The following is a 21,133-nucleotide window of genomic DNA, read 5'->3' on the forward strand; positions in this document are numbered from 1 at the left end:
AGCCTCACGAGAGGCGTTTTGAGTTGGGGTAGGTAGAGCCATAAGTGATTTGAGGTCGTAGGTTGCGCAAAGTTGGTGGGGTGGCTCACTCGCTTGCCTGGCTCACTCGCTTGCCAACCATGTTACATGGTAGGTAACCTTCTACTATGATCGAATGAGCGGGCGGAAGTATGTGTAGCAATATCAGGCTTCAAGTTACGCGCTAAGACCTATGACAAACATCCTAACAGCGAGGCTGTGGCTCGGATTGTCGCGACTGACTCTGAGTATATTGTGACGGAGTTAATCGTGAGGAAGATCGAAACTTCACGTTCACCTTTTGCACATCGATGTCTCAACAGCCAGGGCAGCTTTCGAAAAATCAGCAAAAACCCTAGACCGTGTGGTAATTCTACACAAAACAGCTTCTCCAAATTTCTTGTATGTTGAACAGCTAACGCTAACTTCTTTGACCCTATTGCCTCGTTTGTTATCGCTCCTTATAGCTCCTTACCGGAACCAGCTCAATCCTAGTGGAACACTATGTTCCACTGTGTTCCAAACACAGCGCAGTCGCTAGGAGGTAAGATCAATGAGTACCATTACTCATTGTTGAGGCGGCTGCAGACCTCGCTTAGCTCGTGCTGTTTGATTTTTTTGAGAAACGGAGAAGCTCGAAGAGCATCAGCTTGAATCTTCCAAAGTGGCGTGGCAAGATCGATAAGCTGTGGTCCAAACTCTGCCAGCATCTCGCGAACTTGATCTTCAGATACGCGGGGACAAGTCGAGAGCGCATCATCTGACTGGAACGTTGCATCCTCCCATTGTTTCTTCCATTCAACAATAGCTGATTGTATCCCTTCACTCTGCTTGTCCACCCCCATGGCCGCCATATAGAAGGAAGAAGTGATTGCATGCTTCGTTTTTGACTTGAAAAGGCGCACACTTGAGCACTTTGTGAACGTGCGGATGACCTCAGCGGTATCGAATGATTCTGGCTTGTGCATAACTAGGACCAGTGACCCTTGATTGCGTAAACGCTGAAGTGCGAAGACCAACTGACTCGTGGCCAATCGTAGCCTCTTGTGCGGCTCATGATGTTCAGCACCAGCACCCGCACGTCGAGTCGTTGCGCCCGTCGCGCCACAGAACACAAGGTCAAATGTCTCGTTCTGGAACGGTCGCTGTGAAGAAAATTTTGCGATGTCCGGGTGTTGAGTTGGTATGGATGTTGCTGGCCGTCCCATCTCGTTTGCTAGCATCGTGATATCGGCGAATTCTATACGAATCTTTAAACTGTCCCTCCATCCTGGCAGCATGACTCGCAGACCTCCCATCTCTGATGGCAACGTGATGCCCAGTATCTTGGCATCGCGATGTTTACGGAGCACAGTCTGAGCGAACCCACCCGGGGCCATGCCGATATCCAGGACTCTTGGGGACTGACCCCGATCACCTGCCGCGAGGGTAATGACTGATGTGTTCTCATCCATTTCCTGTCCGATCTCGCATGTCATCTTGAAGAAGCCTTGCAGTCGCTTCTGCGTTCTGTTGGCGTTGTCGGATTGTGCACGACGAGCTTGGAAATATCGATCGCCCTCGGAGGTATTCCAGCCCTAAAGGAATGTAAGTAGAGGCTTTGATATCCTTTCGTCTTAGATACCTTCAACCGGAGATCAATTAGTTCTTTAAAAATCTGACTGTTTTCTGCTAGATACTGTGCGATGATCACCGACACCGAGGTCTCCTCAGGTGGCAAAGTGCTGCGCATCATGGCCTCTAGGTCTAGGTTCATGGCTGGAGTGTTGCTGAATCGAAGTTTGGAAAACTAAATGGGAAACGTCTAGCGTTCGAGACCGGAGGAAGGTTATCAGAAGACGACAAAGTGATGATAGAAGAACGGACGCGCCAACTCATTCAACAGTTACACAGTATCTTGGGTGTTGTGCTTCGAACACCGTTGTCGTAAGGGCCCCGTTTTCACGTGTAGAGGTTTATATCCAGCTGCGGGGTACGCAGGAGGCTATACGACGTGAGGATCCCACGCCAAGAGACTGTGTACAGCGCATGCATGAACAACGCCTCCCTGACGTTGATAATATGAGATCAGTCAAATCAGCCTGATGCAACTGAGATCCATGTCAGTGCTCTATGGAGGGAAGTTGTCAACGGCGAGGAGTCTTTTGTGCATGCGAAAGTGGACAACAGATAGACTTGCAAGTTTTTGCGATACCGAAGCTTTTTGAGCACTATGCTGTGTGATCCTGGGTAGTGGTGTGTTTCTCATAATCATAGCGGCTAACGATTGGTTATCCGGGTGTTGAAGAGGCAACCTACTAAACTATACATGTCTGTCGGCGTGTGAGCTTGACGAATATACCCTAACAGCACTCTGAACGATGCAGGATGTATAAGTGATGGAATACTGGCTAGACACGAAGTGGCGTTGCCATGCCCTGGAACACCTCTAATCCAATCGATCCAACACCACCCAAGACTCCTGCGAGCAAAAGGAGCACGGCGATGACGATAGCTTCGATACTGCCCACCCCTCCCAGCAGTCCGCCTCCTTCAGCTCGCAAGCCAGTCATCATCCCCATCGTATCTTCTGCGGCCTTGTGAACCACGTTGTCCTCACAACCCGTTAAGGACGTTCAAGCCTTATCGCAACCAATATATGCACTAGCAACGAATGCGACATTAACCACGCATACTAGATTAACGCCGCAAACCACTACCACCAAAAATCCGGCAGCAGGAAGCCCACCATCACGCACACTCGCCGCACTCAAGAGAGACCTCCACATTAATAGCTAGTAATGCGGCGCCCAGACGCTCAGGGATACAGAATGCAAGCGCTTTGTGATAGACGGCAACAAGGACTTCATTGATGCGCAGCTTTTGTGCACGACGGGCCTGACGCGCGCCCCTCCGGACTTTGAACCCGCTGTACTCAAGCTCGTCATGCTGTTACACTGCCACTAGCACGATGCGGGCCGACCAAAGGAGCGCCGAATGAGTTGCCTACGGCAACGAGTGAGCGTGCGAGGGGAGTATCGGTGGATGGAAGGTGTAGAATTGCGAGAAAACGCTTCAAAAGCTCATCAAGCAGGAAATATACTTCGACAACGCCAAGCTCGAGTTCTTACTCAAGGTACTAGAGTGAAATAGAAGTTGCAACACCCACCAAAGCTCGAGGCAATTCGCGTGGGTCGCGGCGTAGAAGAAGAGTATCATGGCGGTATTGCCCTTGCCAGTGCCGCTCGGCGGCCAGACCTTTGCCAGCAACGCACCAAACGACCCTCAATATTCTCCAAGGGTTCAAAAAGATTCCCTGATTGCCATGGTTCTGTTGACGACAAAAAGGGCCATCCTCGTCGTGCAGGCCTTGCCGAGCCCACAAGCTTCACCAGGCCACACCATTAGCCCAGACGCCGACCCGGCATTGTACTGGTCCAAAGCCTACAACTCTAGCTGCTTCAATATTATCCAACATACCAACCATGACGCAAGTCCTACACGCTCGCACAAGCTGATCCGCGCCGAAATCAACAGACACTAGATGCCTGTGATCTTCGTGACAGGTATACCTACTCCTAAGAAGTCGAGGTCAACGAAGGCTACGTCAAGATCGGGTATACCACGCGTTCCGTAATGAAACGGCACGATGATTGGTCGTTTGACTGCGACAGGCAGACCAAGTCGCTATACTCTTCCCCCAGTCAAGCCGCTGCTACCATTTCAAGTGCAAAAGATGCCGCAGCGGCGCCGGCCGCGTGGAGGCCTTGTGTCACGCCGAGCTCGATCATCATGGCATCAGGATGTGCTGCGGCGCGTGCCTAATACGGTCCATCGATTGGTCCAAGGTATCGGCTAGAGGAGTCACGGCCGTCGTCGAGAAGTGATCAAGGTGGATGGTCACTCAGCCGTATGAGCTTCTGCAGCTAAGGAACAAATCCAAGCGGACGCTCAAAGCGAGCGAGGTACAACGAACGTTGAGATGCGAGCAGCCCATTTAAGAGATTGCGATAGTGCCCGCCCCACCGTAGAATGGGCGAAAGGGTTGAGTCTGGTCAATTCGTGTCCTTCGCGTCTAGGTTGCTCCTCGACGACAACCCTGCAAAGACGTGCGGCTAGGACAAATCATGCTTCTAATTTGCTCAAGCACTAGGCACATTGCTATGTCAAGGTCCTGTAACTTCTAGATGCTCTTCCAAAGAGACCGCCCGTTGGACGAAGGTTAGGGGACTTCACGGGAGGCGGCGGGAAAATGGCGCCCTCGAGATACTGAACGGCAAAATCGCCGCCCTCGCGGATGAGTTCCTTGAATACGTCCTTGCTGCCTAATTCTCTCGCGTGAACCTTCGCTACCTCAACTACAGCAGATCGCATCGCGCAGTCGCTCTCAGGCGTAGTCGCATATATTTCTCGAATGCAATCTGGAAAGGAGTCGCTTTTCCAGAGATCTTGTAACTTTTGCTGAAGTTTTGCCGTAGCAATTGCTTTCAAGTCCCTCAAGAAGAACACGTTAGCAAGCGCGTATACTCGAGGCTCTTTGAGCAGCGCGGGATCATCTGGTAGCCGTTAAAAAATCGAGCGCCTAGGCAATAGAGTCCGTACCTTCTGAAACACGCGACAGCTCGTCCGAATAGTCGCCAGTGTACAGGTACTCAAACACCCTCCAGTGAGCAGCTTCACTACCACTGTTGAATGTGAGCACCCCCGAGCTTCCCTCAACGAATACATCCTGGAATGCCTTCTCGAAGTATTCGCTTTGCGTGCAGATGATGGATTTGTGAACAGGTAGTGTTATGCCATTCATAAGGACTGTAGCGTCGGAGTATCTCGTGTCGTTGAACAAGCTGTGCAAGTTAGGCACAGTTGCGCGGATCTAGAGGCTGCGTACCTGGCGATGTCCCGCGCCAATTTCATTGGGCGTGCTTCCATCATGGCGACAAGTTGCTGGCACGCTCGACTGATAACCAAGAGCCAGCTGTTGCTAAACTGCCCGCGCGATTCTGCTTATTCTTTCCTCCCCCTCACGCGGGTCCTAGCCTTGCCTCTCTGTGATTATGCTCTTCGACGTTTGAGTTCGGCTTTGTCTGGCATTGAGAAGAATAGATAACCTAGCAGCCACGTACAAGAACGCGGTCGCAATGTATGGATGTCAACCGTGGCTAGTCAGGTAAAGAATGGGCGGAGGAACTTGGGGATAGAGCGATGTACTGTTCGCGTAGGCAAGGTGGCATCATATACCATGCGCGTTGGCCTTTCGCAGCCGATGCAGAACGGCTTGTAGCGTCAGCCACAATTATGTCATTGGCTCCTGGACTATGTAGTGCTGTTGCTGTGTCAATAAAAGCATTAAGATCACATAGATTGGGTTCTAGCAGATTTCAAGACAGCATTAAAAACTTGCCGATCGTCTTGCCAAAGCGGCTGCCGTCGACTGCGATAAGACCGGTATATAATCAGGCGTAGGATGTAGCGCAGTCAATAGTCTAAGGCGCATGCAAGGGAAATAGGGACGACAATGTCACATGCTTTCCATAATTATACCTATCCCTAGAAAGTTGTCAGCTACACCTAGAGTGAATTTGTAGTATAACTCGTAATAACTTACTCGGACAAAGTCTGCAATGTCCTGCATCGACGCGACAGAAGCTACACCACGGGGTTGGCGGATTCGAGGCGTCTGCTAGCCAAGACCGATCAAGAAGACGACGAATCCATGTCGTGGCTTGCGGCTGGGCGGGTACGCTAGCCAATGCGTTGCGAGGCGAGCGGCCGTATGTACCGGTAGCTGTCTCCTGCAATTTGATGAGTCACAAAACCATCATACGCGTTGTGTAAGCTACGATGCGCATGTCAGCGTGCTTGACTGCAGCAATCCCAAGCCATCGCGCCTATTGTGTTGAAGCCTGTGTTTCTTGCCAACGTTGATCGGTGTCCAGCCGATGTTAGGACAGAAAGAAAAATCCTAGTGATTCGTGCATTATCCTACTGTAGAACCCTGTTTATTGAAACAAGAGGGTGATGCAGAGAGTAAGTTAAGATTAGAGTAAGCTATTACGTGTCCACCTACGGTACTGATCCAACACATCATATATGGGGTACCAGCGGGTTAAGAAACATGATCAGTCAGTCCTATAGTCTGGGCTGCATACCCCGCACACAGGAGCCACTGAGCGTTCACCACGCTATCAAACAATAAGCACTAGTTGCTGGGCATGATGAACAACAAAGGAAGGCTTGCAGAACGGCTGTACGACACGACGATTCGAATTTTCGCTTAAACGTCGGGTCGCGAAGCGCATCAACAAGCGAGATCGTCGTTTAGTTCGAGAACGGATGGTGAGGTGATATTACTCGCAAAGTGAGCTTCAAATTTCTGATTCTAGAGCAATAGAAAACAGCGATCGTGATAGACACAGAAGGTTTAGTTGATGAGGAAAGGCCAACAGCTGGGGTTATATGCGTACCGAGTGCAACTCCCGGGTAAGCCGGTCTCCTAAGGGTTGTTTGCCAAACCTTGCAGCGGCTTGCAGTGCATTTAGGATTATTTAGAGTGCATGGAATGCAAAATTCATTGCAGATCCTGATCGTTACGTTGCTTACTCACACTAGATCATAGCCAATGTAGAGTGAGTCTATATACAGCGAGAGCTATAGCATTCCAGCCTTACGTTCAATTTACGCCTGATGTGCATTTCCACCTAAGACGGCAGTCGATATGAACACATCGAAATCGAATCATCTAGCAAGCCCAGCTCTACTTCGCAAGATAGACCAACTTCGCGAGAAAAATGTTGGACAACACGTTCCCCTTCCACAGGTAAGCTGCCAAGGTTCTTCTATTGCTCTCCTCGTTAAGCCGCATATAGCTCGTTGTCGTTGGCGACCAAAGCAGTGGTAAGTCGTCTCTTCTCGAAGGCTTGACAGGCGTTCCGTTCCCTCGCGACCTGGAGCTTTGTACACGGTATGCAACACAAATCACATCCCGCCGTGACCCCGAATCTCGAGTGGATATAAAGATCATTGCTGGCCCTCATGCTTCTGATGATCACAAGAGACTTGTCGCCAGTTATCGTCCAGAAATTCCACCAACGGAAGACTTTCGCTCTCATCTGCGAGAAATTCTAAAGGAAGTAGGTTTGACCTGAAATTATACTTCATAGCCTGCTACGATTACTGACTATTTGAACAGGTGAATGCTCGAATGGGGATTCGAACCGACCTTACTTCGTGCGAAGGAACCGTTTTCAGCGAGGACATTCTGAAAATTGAGATATGCGGTCCTGGTGAGGACTATTTAACAGTGATCGATGTACCGGGCATTTTCCGCAACCCGAGTGAGGGAATCACAACCAAAGCTGACATTCAGCTTGTCCAAAATATGGTACGAGGCTACATACGGCATAGCCGTACGATCATCCTTGCCGTCCTACCCAGCAATGTCGACATTGCCACTCAGGAGATCCTTACAATGGCAGAGGACTTTGACAAGAGCGGAGAGCGTACTCTAGGTGTATTGACAAAGCCCGATTTGGTAACAGAGCAAAGCGCGCAAGTTAACATTTGCAATCTGGTTCTAGGAAAAAAGAGACCACTCACACTTGGATACTATATCGTCCGGAGCCGAGGTGCGGATGATGTGGATGCCTTCAATCTTTCGGAAGCGGAAAACATGTTTCTCAAGACACCTTGGAGCACACTACCCAAAGATCGCCTGGGTGCAGTCGCTCTGAAAGCACGACTCTCTGAGCTCTTGGGTCAGATTACCCGAAAGGAATTTCCGGAGCTCCTAAAAGATGTTCGCAAGCAACTATCTGACTGCGAAGAAGATATGAAAGACCTCGGTCCGGCGCGCCAAACAGAGAAAGAGCAGCGACTGTTTCTAAGTAGTCTAGCAAGACGTTTCCAGAAGCTCGTCGAAGCTGCTCTAAGTGCGCGATACTCTTCTCACGCTATCTTCGATAAAGTAGAGCCTAGAATCATTACATACGTAGCCAATCTCACCGAAACATTCGGTTATGACTTTGCGCGGAAGGCACATCTACGACATTTTGAAACGACTGAGTCGAATGAGGAGGAGGAGGAAGACGATGAATCAGACAAAGATGTTGAAGATGACCTGTCGGAGGATGCAAATGCCCGAGAAAGGGCTATTCTTCTTGAAGACATTGACTTGGATGAGTACAGCGTCCTTGATAATATCATCAGCAAGGACAGCGATATCGAAAACCCTAGAAGCGGCATAACGAGCTGGACCGAGAAGCTTTATTTGCAATCTCGCGGCGTGGACTTGGGTATTTTCGGCGGAACAATCCTTTCCAGCGCTTTCAGGGAGCAGTCCGACAAATGGCCATGTATGGCCAAGATGTACGTTAGCCGTGTCATAGTGGTCATCCACCGTTTCATGATGATTGCTCTAGACACGCTTTGTGCAGACTCATGCGTTCGGGAGGAAATATGGGCTTCAATCCTCGACGAAGTGCTTACGAAATACAAAGCAGCATTACATCAAGCAACATTTCTCGTTTCTTTGGAGAGAGACAAGAAACCATACACTGTAAACAACTATTTCAACGAGAATCTTCAGATCGTTCGCGGAAATAGAAAGGCAGCTATGTTGAAGGCAAAGTCTCGACAAGAGATCAAGAGAGGGTTCCACAATTCCGCCCAGGTCTCTGACAATCTCATCGTGGACCTTGAGGATGTCAGAAGCACGACCATAAACAAAAGCAACGTTGATCAAGTCAAGGAAGAAATCCACGACATCTTGTGGTCTTATTACGAGGTGGCTAGGAAACGATTCGTCGACAACGTCTACCAGCAAGCGGTCGATCACTGCTTACTCACCGGACCCAGAAGCCCTCTTGCTGTGCTTACACAAGAATGGGTTATTGAACTGGACGGTGAACGGCTGGAGATGATTGCAGGGGAATCATCATTGACAAAACAGCAGCGAGTGAATTTGTCGAATAAGATTGAAGATTTGGAAGCCGCATCGCGAATCCTCCAACGCTGATAAGGCGTATCGCTTCGAAACGAACCCCCATTTAGCAGTAACAGTTAAGTCTAGAATAACTATGGGTTACTCTTCCGTTGAATACGCTGGCCATTGGAGTCTGGCATGTAACATCTTTCGATAACATCGATGTTATTCTATCCATAATTCCCCTGACCTAGTAGCATGCTGGTGCTAAGAAGTGAAGGGATTTTCTTTCACTATGAATTCCATCTATACCGATTTGCTCCACTCTTTGATTAATTGTCCACCTGAATATAAGCGTATCATGTGTGGGTTACATCGCACAGATGTTATTTTTCTAATCGATAAGATCCGGTACTTCCGAGAAAGGGTTACAGAGTTACAATCGTTCCAACTAGACCTGATCTACATGGAGAGATGAATCAGGCCTAGTATATGACGCTACGTGAATCCACTCCCGATGTATCTTAGACAGTCGTCGCAAGGGCGGGTGTGGGTATTGTAGATGGAATATTAGGAGGGCGTGTATGCTGTATTGATTGTAGCGTCCCAGTTGAGCTCATACAAAGGTCATCGCACGACGTTATTAGTAACAAGATTTTCGACAGCGCTTGGCTTGGACACCGGTACTCACATCCTTCGGGCTGGAGACAAAGGCAGGAAGACGGTGGGGTGACGGCGCCTTGGCTTCGCCCCCGCTTCCTTTTCTCAGCCTGTGTCTCAGCAAGCGCACTACCTCACGAACCTCAAGATTTTTTCCATTGCGATTAAACAGCTTGCCATCAGACTGCGTTTCACTTGACATTCTTCCACTCATTCTTCGTACTTCACCGACCGAACTTATCGTCAAAAGCAGCCATCACCATGAGTGACTTGCCACCCAGATGTGCCCATTGCAACAAATCAGCCACTGAATGCAGTCTGGCAAATCTCCAACAATGTTCAAGGTGTAAAACCACGGAGTACTGCGGGCCCGACTGTCAGAAAGCCGACTGGAAGACACACAAGAAGACTTGCGCTCAACAAATCGATACCAGCGCTGACGACCCACCTAACGCCATCCACCGTACCAGCTACTCAGCACCTCGCCTCAAGACTCTCGAGCAGCACGTCCCAAATCCCTTCACTCTTCTGGATGAAGGGACATATCTATGCCGTCGACCTGAGAAAGACGTTTACAGACTACTCATCGACGCATTCCGCATGCGCTCAGAGGACGACATGAAACTTGAAGACAAACCTATGCCCGACAGCATTTACACTGGTACATCTTCAAGCATTAGGCCTTTCAAGAAGTTTCTCTCTCTGGCAGACACCAGGGAGGGCTTGCTGCCACCATGGTGGACCGCCGAACACCACCGCGGGTGCGAGAAGTTTGCTGAGAGCGGGGAATGGAACGACGTGAGAAAGAAGGTCACTAAGGCTCAGATGATTTAGCATTACGGGGATGATAAAGCACCGATGCAACTACGAATGCTCGCCGAAGCCGTATATGGGGTAGGACCGATGGGTCAGAACGGTGCAGGGATGCGGAGGCTACTACGTGAGATGGAGTCAGGTGACTCTGGAAAGAGCTATTTTATGAATATGATAGACATCAGTCAGCTCACGGGTGGTGGTGGTCGAAGGTGAATCATTTGAGAAAAAGCGTCCCTTCACCTGCCCGTGCAGACTAGACGTGTTTAATCTCACTAGATACGTTTTCGGAAAGTACTGACTATTCACGGTGCAATTTCTATATCTTATCGTACATCTTCGCTCTTCTCATATATACAACACCAAAATGTGGCAACATATCACTAGTGATGATCCCCATCTAGAGAGAGCAACGTATTGGCAAGCGACCAATGCAACGTCTTACATCTCGCGGGAGTAGATCCAAGAAGTCATTGAGCGTGTCTTTAGCGTCGATGATCCACGATATATTTCTCAAGCTTGTGACTCGCCTTTCCCTTCTTCAGTTCGTTCTTCTCGGCTATCTTAGCTTTGCCACTAGTTCTTCTATGTTCTTTTCCCTTCCTTCTTCGGCTTTTCTTGGCTGTCTGCGCATCTTTCCCAAGGTTCCTGCGAGCTTGTTCAGCTTACGAACCCTCTCCTTCTGCAACTCTCTCAGCGTTCTTGAAGCCGCACGGGTCTGCTTCGCCACCCTAGTTTCTCTTCTTCGATGAAACTGCCATTCGTTGCAGAGCTCAACAGCCACAGCTCCAGAATGGTAACAAAACTAATACAGGTAAGAGATACCCTCTAGAGCAATGTGATAGCACTATAATTCTGTAGCTTAGCACGTCGTATGTGCCCTTCCGGAGGCGAGATGATGGACTCAATTCTTATCAGCTAGGTGGGAGACGGAGACCGACTACTTTAACCATGCTATCCAGCAAAAGTGTTCGTCACGTTCAGATTTGTGGCTATCGAGAGCGGTAGCGGGTCATCCAGCCTCGGTGCTTCTAGTTGAGGACAGATCACGCAGCCAATTGACTGTGATGCTAATGATAGAGCGAGAAGGAGCAACTCAAAACTGATTGTAACTACCATGAGGATATCTGCCCTGCCTAGACTTGTTGAGCGCGTGTATGAAAAATTACGAAAGGTCCCGATCGACTACTGGCATCGGAAGCAGCAATCTTTACTTGGAGCACTTGAGCAACCCAATCATTACCATAGCAGAGTTGAAGCCCGATCACTACGAAAGATGCAAGCTTCTCGCATTGTGTAGAAGCAGGAAGATTGCAACACCGAATGATTGAAGCAACAGAAGGCTGCCGCGATCGAGGCTTGGAAAGCACCAAAGCCGATCAAAGCGTACAAGACCAACGCGAGTCATCAGGCGTGACAGGAAGTGAGGTTTCTGGGAGAAAGGAAGAGAGCTCAAAAAGCTGCCGAGCGGGTAGTTGGTCAAACGACCCGAACAGGGGCACAGCGACTTCGACAAGCCATCAAAGCCCTTCAACAGAGTAGGACAAAAAGCCCTCAAGCTCATACGAAGTCAAAATCGAGAGGTCTTGAATTAGTAACCGTTGTGGTATCGTGCAGCTATCCGCTCGCTCAGCGAGCCCGCCTCGAATCCAATCTCGATTTGGACGTAATATCGAGTTACGAGCTACATGAGAGCAGGTGACGGCCGTTATATCATTTTCAAGTCGGCACGTAAAAAACACTGGCGGCAATTGCGATCGGGCGCTGTTTCACAGGCTGATTCTTGTGGTGGTTTTGGTAGGGCAAATCAGGCATTACCCTATCTGAGGCATTACCTTATCCAGCACAGCATCAGCAGGCGAGATCAGAACGATCAAACTTTAGCAACATAGATCGCATAGCAAACTTACTAGCCTTAAACGCCCGGTCTTTTTCCGCTTGAAAGCAAAATTGTGCATACCCGTCAAGGTCTTCGAATGCTTGTCATGAAACATCCTGTCCCTTTAGGTAAATGTTCGCCAATATAGTATTTTGCCTCACAGTTCGTCTCTGGTAGTGTGAACCCAGATCGAAGAAGCACAAAGTCTTGTCGACTACGGTTTTCGTCGAAGCACCGGCTTCTCCAGCCTTCTACTAGCCTGTGAAGCACACTTCCTACAGAGAATCCTGCTTTACGCGCTAAGCTGGTATTCACGTAGTAGCTGAACACGGGAACGACGCATAAGAGATGAATCCTCGTAGGATATCTTGCACAGCAAAGAAGGTTTTTTTAGTCAACTCTTCTGAGAGACCTACAGTGTATTTCATCAGTATCAAGTTGAGAACAACGCAGAAAACCTGTAAATCCCAGAGTCAATCATCTTCCAAGCAGAATTCCAACACTATCTCCAGAATCACTGACAAGATCTTCTGGAGGTGGTTGTAGAGACTGTGAAGTACCGTCCGTGATAACGTCGTCAAAGGTGCCCTCCAGAGATTCGATCTACTACCTTCCTCGACCACCGCGTGGACTGGAGAAATTCCCGAAGGCTCCCAAGCGTGTAGATGTTTTATGAGTCTGTGTTTCACTAAATTCTCAGCCGGTATGCCTAGAGAGTCACTTGCTTCTTCTACAAATTGCTCTGCTTGCTCAGACGTGACACCAGTGAGTGAATCGGGATGCCAAGCCGTACGTGCGGTCTTGCCATGAAGTTGTTGCAGAGCTTCCTTTCGAATTTCCTGATTCATGGCATTTAGGATATCCCGCTGGTGGTTTGCACTGAGCGATCCGACTGGTACACTGAGATCAGGTGGCCGCCAATTTAGGTAGATTTTGTTATAAGACACAGGCTCTACTACCTGTTTTGGATGATGTCGAAGTACAGCAGGCAACAGTAACACGCCGGTTTACTGCAGGCAACGTACGGGTCATCATATGCAAAATGTATGTCTTGTGCATAGAAATGTTCCAAGACTTGGATTTCGGCGTGAACACAAGAAGTCCGACCAGGCCTAGCGTAATTGTCCATGAAGCGGCTGAATAGCTGATGATGAGCTTCCATATCTGTGAGAGCCTGCTGATAGAGCTCAAGTTCGGGACAGTTGGCTGGTAACATGCGTTTGAGGACTTTGTCCAGTCTTGTCAGCTGGTCCGGTGGAGGCATAGCAGACTTGGCTGGGGCAGGGACGCTGCAAACCTCGTAATCGTGAAACAAGTAAAGAAGACTCGGTGCACATGAGACTAACGTATCGGCTGCTTGAAAATGATAGCCAAGCCTCCCAATGTAGTGTCTGATCATGCCAAAAACCGTGTGTATTGCGTCTCTACTGCTCCCATAAGCGGGCTCTGCGCTGAGTCTACCAAGGACACGCATGAAATTTGATTTTCGACTTGCATGTGCAGAGCGGCACAGATCTAAGAGACTGTTCGTATGCTCCCATTCTTGTAACCATTTGAGGAGACCGGGTTCTGTAGCAATTTTGAGTATAAGCGAGGAGTGTACAAACACTGGACTAAACTCACCAACCACTTGCTTTGTCCTAGCAAGATAAGACACACTTTTTCGAAGTAAAGATTCGAGATGGCTCCTGTATTTCCTAATCCTTGGAGTTGCGAAAGCAATGCACTGCAATGCCAGTCTCGCAGCGTGGTCTGCAGTATCAAGGGAAGTAGACGCATCAACGACTTGTGTCAGAAGTAACCGTAGAAATTCAATCATCTTCGTTTTCGGACCCGCATTGGACGCAATCCAGAATATGTGCTTCTGCGGGGTAGACTGCAGTCCAATCGCTGTCACGGTCTCACCGCCTTTGTCGTAGTCGCACATATACGCCAATTCACTCAAGAAGATCCTCCTGAGGTCCAAAAGGGGCAGACGTGCAATGCTTTCCCGTGAGGGTGTTGCAAAGTGCACGTGATCTCTCCTCGTAGGCCCAAGCGTATACAGCAGGACGAGGGGTTCGAAGAATCGGCTGAGCAGACGTTCTTGCGAGTTAGTGCGTGGACGCTTGGGCGATACAGAAGCCGTCATGGGGCGTTTCTCCGAGACTCTCTTCCGTTTCGTCATTCTCGAAACAGAGCGCGTTGAATGATCGGAGAATTAGAAGTGTGCGAAGGCGCAAATGTAGCTGGGTGAAGTGATCAAGTGAAAAACTGACGACGTGGCGATGGATGGCGTCATGCTAGTCTGACGGTCGAGCCGCCCGAACACTACAACTTTGAGACCGGTGTAACCTCAACGCGTCATAACCCCAGCTCCACAGGTCCGATGCAGGAAGCAACCAAGGAAATCGAATCGTGTGCTATGGTCAACACACTGAACTGTTCACGAATGTGTTCCAGAACTAAGCAAACGCAGTGAGGATATCGCTTTACAAACGGCGACGCTAACCTAAGGTGGGCATTGCGATAACTCATGTTCGCAAACAGCCAAATACAGCTTAGCGCGGCATATATGACATCAAAGATCGCCATCAGTGCACCACCGAGATATTCTCATTGCTCCGGTATTCTGAACGTGCCATCGATTGTTTTTTCTCCTAGAACGTTTGTCTCAAGACGATGGAGGAGTTTTCACCCAAACTCTCTGCATCCGGCTGGGACCTTGGTGCCATCAGACCTCATCCCACAACTGGCTTCAGCGGCACGAACGACTCACATCAAGTACTCCCGCTCAGCGTCCGTTATCTTCATATCATGATCATAGACTGCGAGGATACTATGCGATCTGATCAGTAACAAACATTACAACTTTCATGATGCCATGTTAGCCATCGGAATGCATACGCGGAATCGGCTATGCTGGTGCCCTAACCACTCGAACAAATTACCGTTAGAGCAGAGCGGGCTCAAGGGTATGATTCTGGAAAGCAAATTGCTTTGAGTGGAATGGAAATCACTAACGCGAAACTTCACCCATAGCAACATGGTGCCCTGTCACTTCCATAGCTCTCTATCGACACTATCGCTTTTGCCGTGGCTATGTTTTACCATGTCCGAGTTACTCTGATCATTCACATTGAGCATCAGAAGATCTGTGTCGCACAGTCGAGTGCAGGTGTCATAGACAGGTTAGTTTGAGGGAAATGTATGTTTTTTTGCTGAATGTGTCATCATAGCTCATTCTATGTGAAGGTCGCCGCACGGTGTAACCAGTAAAGGTCTGAAGGATAGATCTAGCAGGGACTCTGGAGGCTTGCAGCCAGAAGTCCTCTTTCCCTACCACGTCACGCCTGACGTTCTCTAACCTCCTGTTGCGAACGAAGAAAAGCGACAGCTGCTTGTATACTACTTACACAAGCCTCATCCTCGGTGATGCATCCTTGGGCTTCAGCAATCATGATCCCTTCGACTCTGACGCTGGATATAAAGATTTCACGCTCGTCGCCCGAATACACCGGTTGGATGTCGATATCAAGCTTCAAATAGCCGATCAGGCCTTGTAATTCATCTCTCGGATACATAACGTCCAAAGTTTTCTCGCCATACGTGCGGCGTAGTATCTCAGACCGATGCGCTCGAAAAACTTCTCGCATTCTGAAAGCTCGCTCTGTGAACCAGCGAGTATCGCACCAAAGAAGCTCTCCACCAGATCGGAGTAGAACTTTTCAGGGTCCAAGCGGGCCAACAGTTTCCACAGATATGTCGCACCGTAGCTGAGGAGATTTTGTATTTCAGCACCGCACTGTTCAAACGTGTGGCTAGCGTTCTTATGAGCTTGTACCACGTCTAGAGAATGGTGACGCATGGACTGCCATAGTGGCACTTTCTCGCGATATCGCACCTCGCGTGGGCGGTGATTTGAACCCATTTCGATGCGGACTAGATTTCTGTCCATGCTGAAGTGAAGACAAAGATAGCCGAGTACATTCTTATTTCTACGAGCTGCTTTGATGCGAGTCATCTGTCCTTGGGATAACTCAGATAGGCAGCGCGAGAGAAAAGCGAAGATGAGCGCATCCAGGACTGCATCTCCGGGAGCTCAAGCTTCTGATAAGACTCTGTCTTAGCATCGATGCCACAGAAATGAAGACGTTGTTGCATGCTCTCGCCGCTCTGAAGCCTGAGTCGATGTATACTGATGAGCCCTTCGGGTACTCTATGATATCATCATCTGTTACCTTCCCTATCTCGAAAAGTCTCCATTCGTGTATACCTCCAAGAGTCAGAGCTTACACGGTGAGGAGAACAGTTTTGCCGAAACCGTGAAGTAGTTCACCCTGATAGTTGTCCGAGATATCAAAGAACTCAGCGTACTCAATATCAGTTAGAATCACGATCTTACATCACAGTCACGGATTTTTCCACATCGGCTATGAATCCACTCACATCTTGTCGGTGATACCGAAATCTGTACTGACAACTCTCTGACAAGACACTTATAAAGCTCTCAGCGAATCCTGTTTTCCTCAAGGTTTTCTAAAGTGGCCTGTAGCATCGACCTTGCGGCGTGTCTCCACCTTTTCTCTGTCTGCCACGATGCATACTGCAATTTGCACGCCTCCATCGAGCTCATATTGGCGAAGTCATCACCTATCAAAGGCAAAGTAGTCAGATGTTCTTGTCAGATATTGACTCTTATTTCATTTGTTCGAACTTCATGTCGTGGAATGATGATTGTGAATGATACATCTTCATAACAGCCTTAATGTGTGCATGGTCGCTGCGCTGTTCCAGCACCGAGTTTACAGATAGATAAGCCCAGGTGTTTATATTTACTTATTTATATACATATAATATTATGTATTTGAAGACTTGAACATAGAGTATCTGAGAAAAGTTGTTCGTCAAGGCTCGGCGAATTTATCCTCGGTGATTGCTTGTATTGATCATGGCTATACTGATCGTATGCTCCGCCACCCATCACGGTCGCGCGAGTTGTCTTCCTAGTTATGAACGTATGTCTATGGTGCTGGTTGACAGCGTAAGCAACGCTTTGGGTATATCTTTCAAGTCTTCTACGCCTGTAAGACTGGGTGGAGGACCTATATAGTGACCTTGGTGGAAGGCCGCAAGTGTTGACAGAATCGGCGCAACAGCACCGCTTAGATTCCTCAAAAGCCGGCCCTGCCTTTTGTCCAACAATATGACGAAATCAGTGAGATCGTTCTTGTTAATATTGGAGAGCCTATTTCAATTAGCCAAGTTAGCAGTGCTGTAGCAGATAGCGCATTCACATGTGATCTGTCAAAGAGAAGCAAGGAAAAGACGGTCCGGAAGGTAAGAGGGCTAACACGCCGATTCCAAAGGGCTTTGTCAATATCTGCAGTCGTTTGCCTAGTTGTCGAAAACGTTTGACTTTGGAATAAACTGTAGAGTATTCCCTGGACGTGTCTTCTACACCGGGGGCAATCTTGGAAACCAGATACTTGATCTCGGCGGCATCTCGCAGCACCTGAGGATTTCCTTTCTGAGCATTTCCGACCGCAAAAGTCTCCATAGTCTCTAGATGCATGCTTTCATCTGCCTGAGAGAATCTCTGCCCTTCTTCTAAAAGCTGTACGGCGTAATAGCGTTTCAAGAGGATACAAGTGGTCCGCTCGCAGTCAAGTCGACACATCATATCGAATACCATCGAGGCAGTCGAAGAACCAGGGAACGGAAGGACAAATGACCGCCGCGCTTCCCTGGCATTTTGAAGCTGACTTGCAAAGTCGGCAAGAGTATCCCAGCTACCAACTGCCAAGTACAAAAAGTGGAATAGATGACACGGATCCTTGAGTTGAGTGGTTTGTGGATACTCTAGGTGTCTGAGTAGTTCGGTACGCCCTGGTCCTGGATACGCATCAATCTTCCCTCGTTCTGCGTCAAGCAATGACTCAAGTACTGCGCTGGCTTTGTCACTTTCGGTTTGGACACGTTTGGTCTTTCTCTGCGAAGAGCATGCGAACTGTGTCCCCACCAGGTCCCTTAGACCCTTGCCGGCCAAGGCTCGTTTCGACGCTGTGATAGATACGCTGGTATCAGCTGCACCAGGGATTGTCGGCTCTATGACTGTTTCCTGCTCGACCGAGAAAACAGATTGTGCGCCCATACCCTGACTGCTAGACGATAACGAGCGCAATATGTTTCGCTGGTCGTCACCTTGAATATTGTGCTCTACGGTATCATATCTTGGAGAAGACTGTTGCTCCGAAAAGGACTGCTGGGGCGGCGATTGTCTGGCCGCGAGATCGTCGAGACTTTCCGAGAAAGCGTCTGGTGGAAACACAGTAAATGATTCGTACGTTTCAAAAGTAGCTGAAGCTTTTTCCGTGTCTAAGTCGCTTCCTAGATTGCTGTCCAATATCTCGTTTGTCGCTGATCTCGTTGAAAAGACTGATGCATCATCTGCAGCGATAGGGAACCCAACTTGATCGCCACTCGCCGTCGTAGACAGATTAAGAATGGACTCGATCTGACTCAAAATTCCCGAAACCGTATCACAAGTGTCGTTGATGTTTCTGTTTTGAGCTTGACAGTCGAGCCAGACTGCACCGATCACAGCATTGAGTGCGTAGTTCAACACTTCCGGGGAAAGCACTTGTCCGATCTGTCGATCACTCCGGACGATATGGAACTCAAGTCCCAAGGCTTCACACGCTTTTGCGACTTTTTTCTTGTCTTTCCACCAATATTTACGACGATTGATGTCAGCTGCGCGTGTTAAGATGTGGTAGCTTGTCCACCTTGGGAGACTGCTTACTTAGACGTGCCTTCTCGACCACAACAGCATAGCAGGTTTCTGCCATCTCCACGGCTATTTGTCCAATTCGGGCCATCCCCCGATTACCATCATGCGCAATGCTGTTGTCTCCGCTTCTGTGGGCTGCAACAAAAGCGTTGACAAGATAGTCATCGTGTATGAAATCATAGCCTATCTTGCGTTGTACGGATTCCATGATCATTCGCAGCTGCTGAGAGACGACGAGAAAAGAGAAGCATGGTCGAAGACAGCCTGTAGAACGCTTATCTATCATTACCCAGTCGCGTGGTATAGCTTGGCGTCTGAGCATAAGTATGATACCACCATCCGTGAAGTAGCCACGATGACACAATAACGCCAATCGAACACTCATTTGAAAGACACACCAAATGGAAGCCGCTTTTTTGAAAATGTTTCCACTAATGAAATGTGGAAAGATCTCCTATGATTCGCGCTCGCCCGTCACGTGGATTGAGACTGCTCAATCATAAGTCGCTGCATGGAGCGTCATGCGCAGCAATGATCATATGACGCTGCATTCCAATGACGTGCTACACCAATACAGGGCGATTGTGACTGGCCAGAGGGCTGACCGTCTTTGGAAGATCAACTCTATTTGTCTCATCCATGTAGCTGCGAACTTGAGGCAGTTGTCTTTGACAACCAAGGCGGGCAGAGGGTCGATGAATCGATCGGTAGGAGCCTCTGATGAACGCCATTAAAAATCTCGCTTTGTGGCTGGGTGCTGAAAACCGGTCCCTTGATTGGTTCTGTGCGGAAGGACCCCGTAAGCCACTGTAACACCACGGCTTTCCGCATGCATACACCGGTGCGCGGTCCCACCATCGCCGATGCGATAGCATTTGTGCAATCATCAGACATCAGCGGCGCAAATGTTCAAGGTGCATTGCATGAAGTCATTTTTGAAAGTATTAACTTACCTCACAATAGCATTGTGGCCACAAAGGCCAGATACGCAGTTTGACGGACTCTTTCTAGCATGCAGGGCTGGCAAAGGGAGAAATCTCACAACCATGTGCCAAGAGCCGCTGACCAGATATCGAGATAATGTGAATCATGGCATGCAAGTGCTTGCAAAGGCTTTTCCATGGAGATACAGTCTGAGTTTTTATCATCACAAATACCCACTGGGAGGAGCAGCTGGTCGCATCGATCGCGCTTCGATGTACGTTGGAGGAGTTGTTGGGGGAAGGCTTGCTTGATACAGTCTAAGCAACTGTGGCTACAATTTGCCGAACAAAAGTAGCTGACTATCGACTGGTCTTTGTGTCAAAAAGGGGTTCGTGTCGAGATGTGTCTGGTGGTATCAACAACCATTTTTTGCGAAGAAATGTCATATTGGTCAACTTTTCGTTCGAAGAAGCGACAGGATTATTTGAAACGACTATTGCCGGAAGATGGTGTATCGGGGGTTTCACATGCCGGGATTGGTACGGAATCTGTTTGAAATGCATCAAATCTTCTGTGCTGCTAACCACTTTCTCAACCTTCCGATTGACGATCTATCACTCAGAAGTCGCATGAGCGGCTATATAGAAGGTTGTTGGCTGTTGTGAAAGGATCCGCCTTAGACCATCGAGTACTCGCAATTGGAAGAAAGATACGATGAAGACATCGAGGAGCGTAGATACCTCTAGATTGAGTGAGCATTAAGTAAGCCAACATTTCATCCGGCTTGAAACATTTGGAAGCTAAGACTTTATCGAGATGTAGTCAAAGAGAATCAGATGGTAAAGGACACAGATGCGTAAATTCAGCTGGAAACTGTTGCAGAATAACCCTCGGGAAGGCTTCGAGGCTTGATCATGCAACACGGATAGATTCAGAGAGAAACAGGCTCCATATACAACCTGCTCTTCTCGTTCTCTATAAACCGGCTCACCAGTGCTACTCTCTGCCCCAAATCTTTGATAGCATGGGACAGGACGCTGTATGGAATGCCACACTCCCTGAGCAGATCGAAAAACGCTCCATTCAATGCTTTCCACTCTGAAGCGTCCCGATACGCTATTCTGATACTGTCTGCACTTAGCCACTCTACATTGCCAGCCTCGCAAAC

General features: G+C 48.7%; 5 protein-coding genes across 5 annotated transcripts; 2 read left to right on the forward strand and 3 right to left on the reverse strand.

Annotated features, from left to right (window-relative positions):
- Positions 1-581: 581 nt before the first annotated feature.
- On the reverse strand, positions 582-1,774 carry J4E82_011496 (uncharacterized protein; the record flags this gene model as incomplete). The annotated part of the gene is made up of 2 exons (XM_051737700.1): positions 582-1,595; positions 1,643-1,774. 2 exons carry the CDS (start codon positions 1,772-1,774, stop codon positions 582-584), a joined length of 1,146 nt encoding a protein of 381 aa, XP_051582537.1.
- Positions 1,775-4,579: 2,805 nt separating this feature from the next.
- Positions 4,580-4,926, reverse strand: J4E82_011497 (uncharacterized protein; the record flags this gene model as incomplete). Its single annotated transcript, XM_051737701.1, has 2 exons — positions 4,580-4,841; positions 4,886-4,926. The coding sequence occupies 2 exons, from the start codon at positions 4,924-4,926 to the stop codon at positions 4,580-4,582; spliced, it is 303 nt and encodes a 100-aa protein (XP_051582538.1).
- Positions 4,927-7,198: 2,272 nt separating this feature from the next.
- On the forward strand, positions 7,199-9,010 carry J4E82_011498 (uncharacterized protein; the record flags this gene model as incomplete). The annotated part of the gene is made up of 1 exon (XM_051737702.1): positions 7,199-9,010. One exon carries the CDS (start codon positions 7,199-7,201, stop codon positions 9,008-9,010), a length of 1,812 nt encoding a protein of 603 aa, XP_051582539.1.
- Positions 9,011-9,912: 902 nt separating this feature from the next.
- Positions 9,913-10,411, forward strand: J4E82_011499 (uncharacterized protein; the record flags this gene model as incomplete). The annotated part of the gene is given in 2 exon segments (XM_051737703.1): positions 9,913-9,921; positions 9,938-10,411. The coding sequence occupies 2 exon segments, from the start codon at positions 9,913-9,915 to the stop codon at positions 10,409-10,411; spliced, it is 483 nt and encodes a 160-aa protein (XP_051582540.1).
- Positions 10,412-15,801: 5,390 nt separating this feature from the next.
- On the reverse strand, positions 15,802-16,126 carry J4E82_011500 (uncharacterized protein; the record flags this gene model as incomplete). The annotated part of the gene is made up of 2 exons (XM_051737704.1): positions 15,802-16,053; positions 16,121-16,126. 2 exons carry the CDS (start codon positions 16,124-16,126, stop codon positions 15,802-15,804), a joined length of 258 nt encoding a protein of 85 aa, XP_051582541.1.
- Positions 16,127-21,133: the final 5,007 nt, after the last annotated feature.

The sequence above is a fragment of the Alternaria postmessia genome (genome assembly GCF_024291825.1).
Source record: "Alternaria postmessia strain BMP 2775 chromosome Unknown scaffold_214, whole genome shotgun sequence".
Taxonomy (NCBI): domain Eukaryota; kingdom Fungi; phylum Ascomycota; class Dothideomycetes; order Pleosporales; family Pleosporaceae; genus Alternaria; species Alternaria postmessia.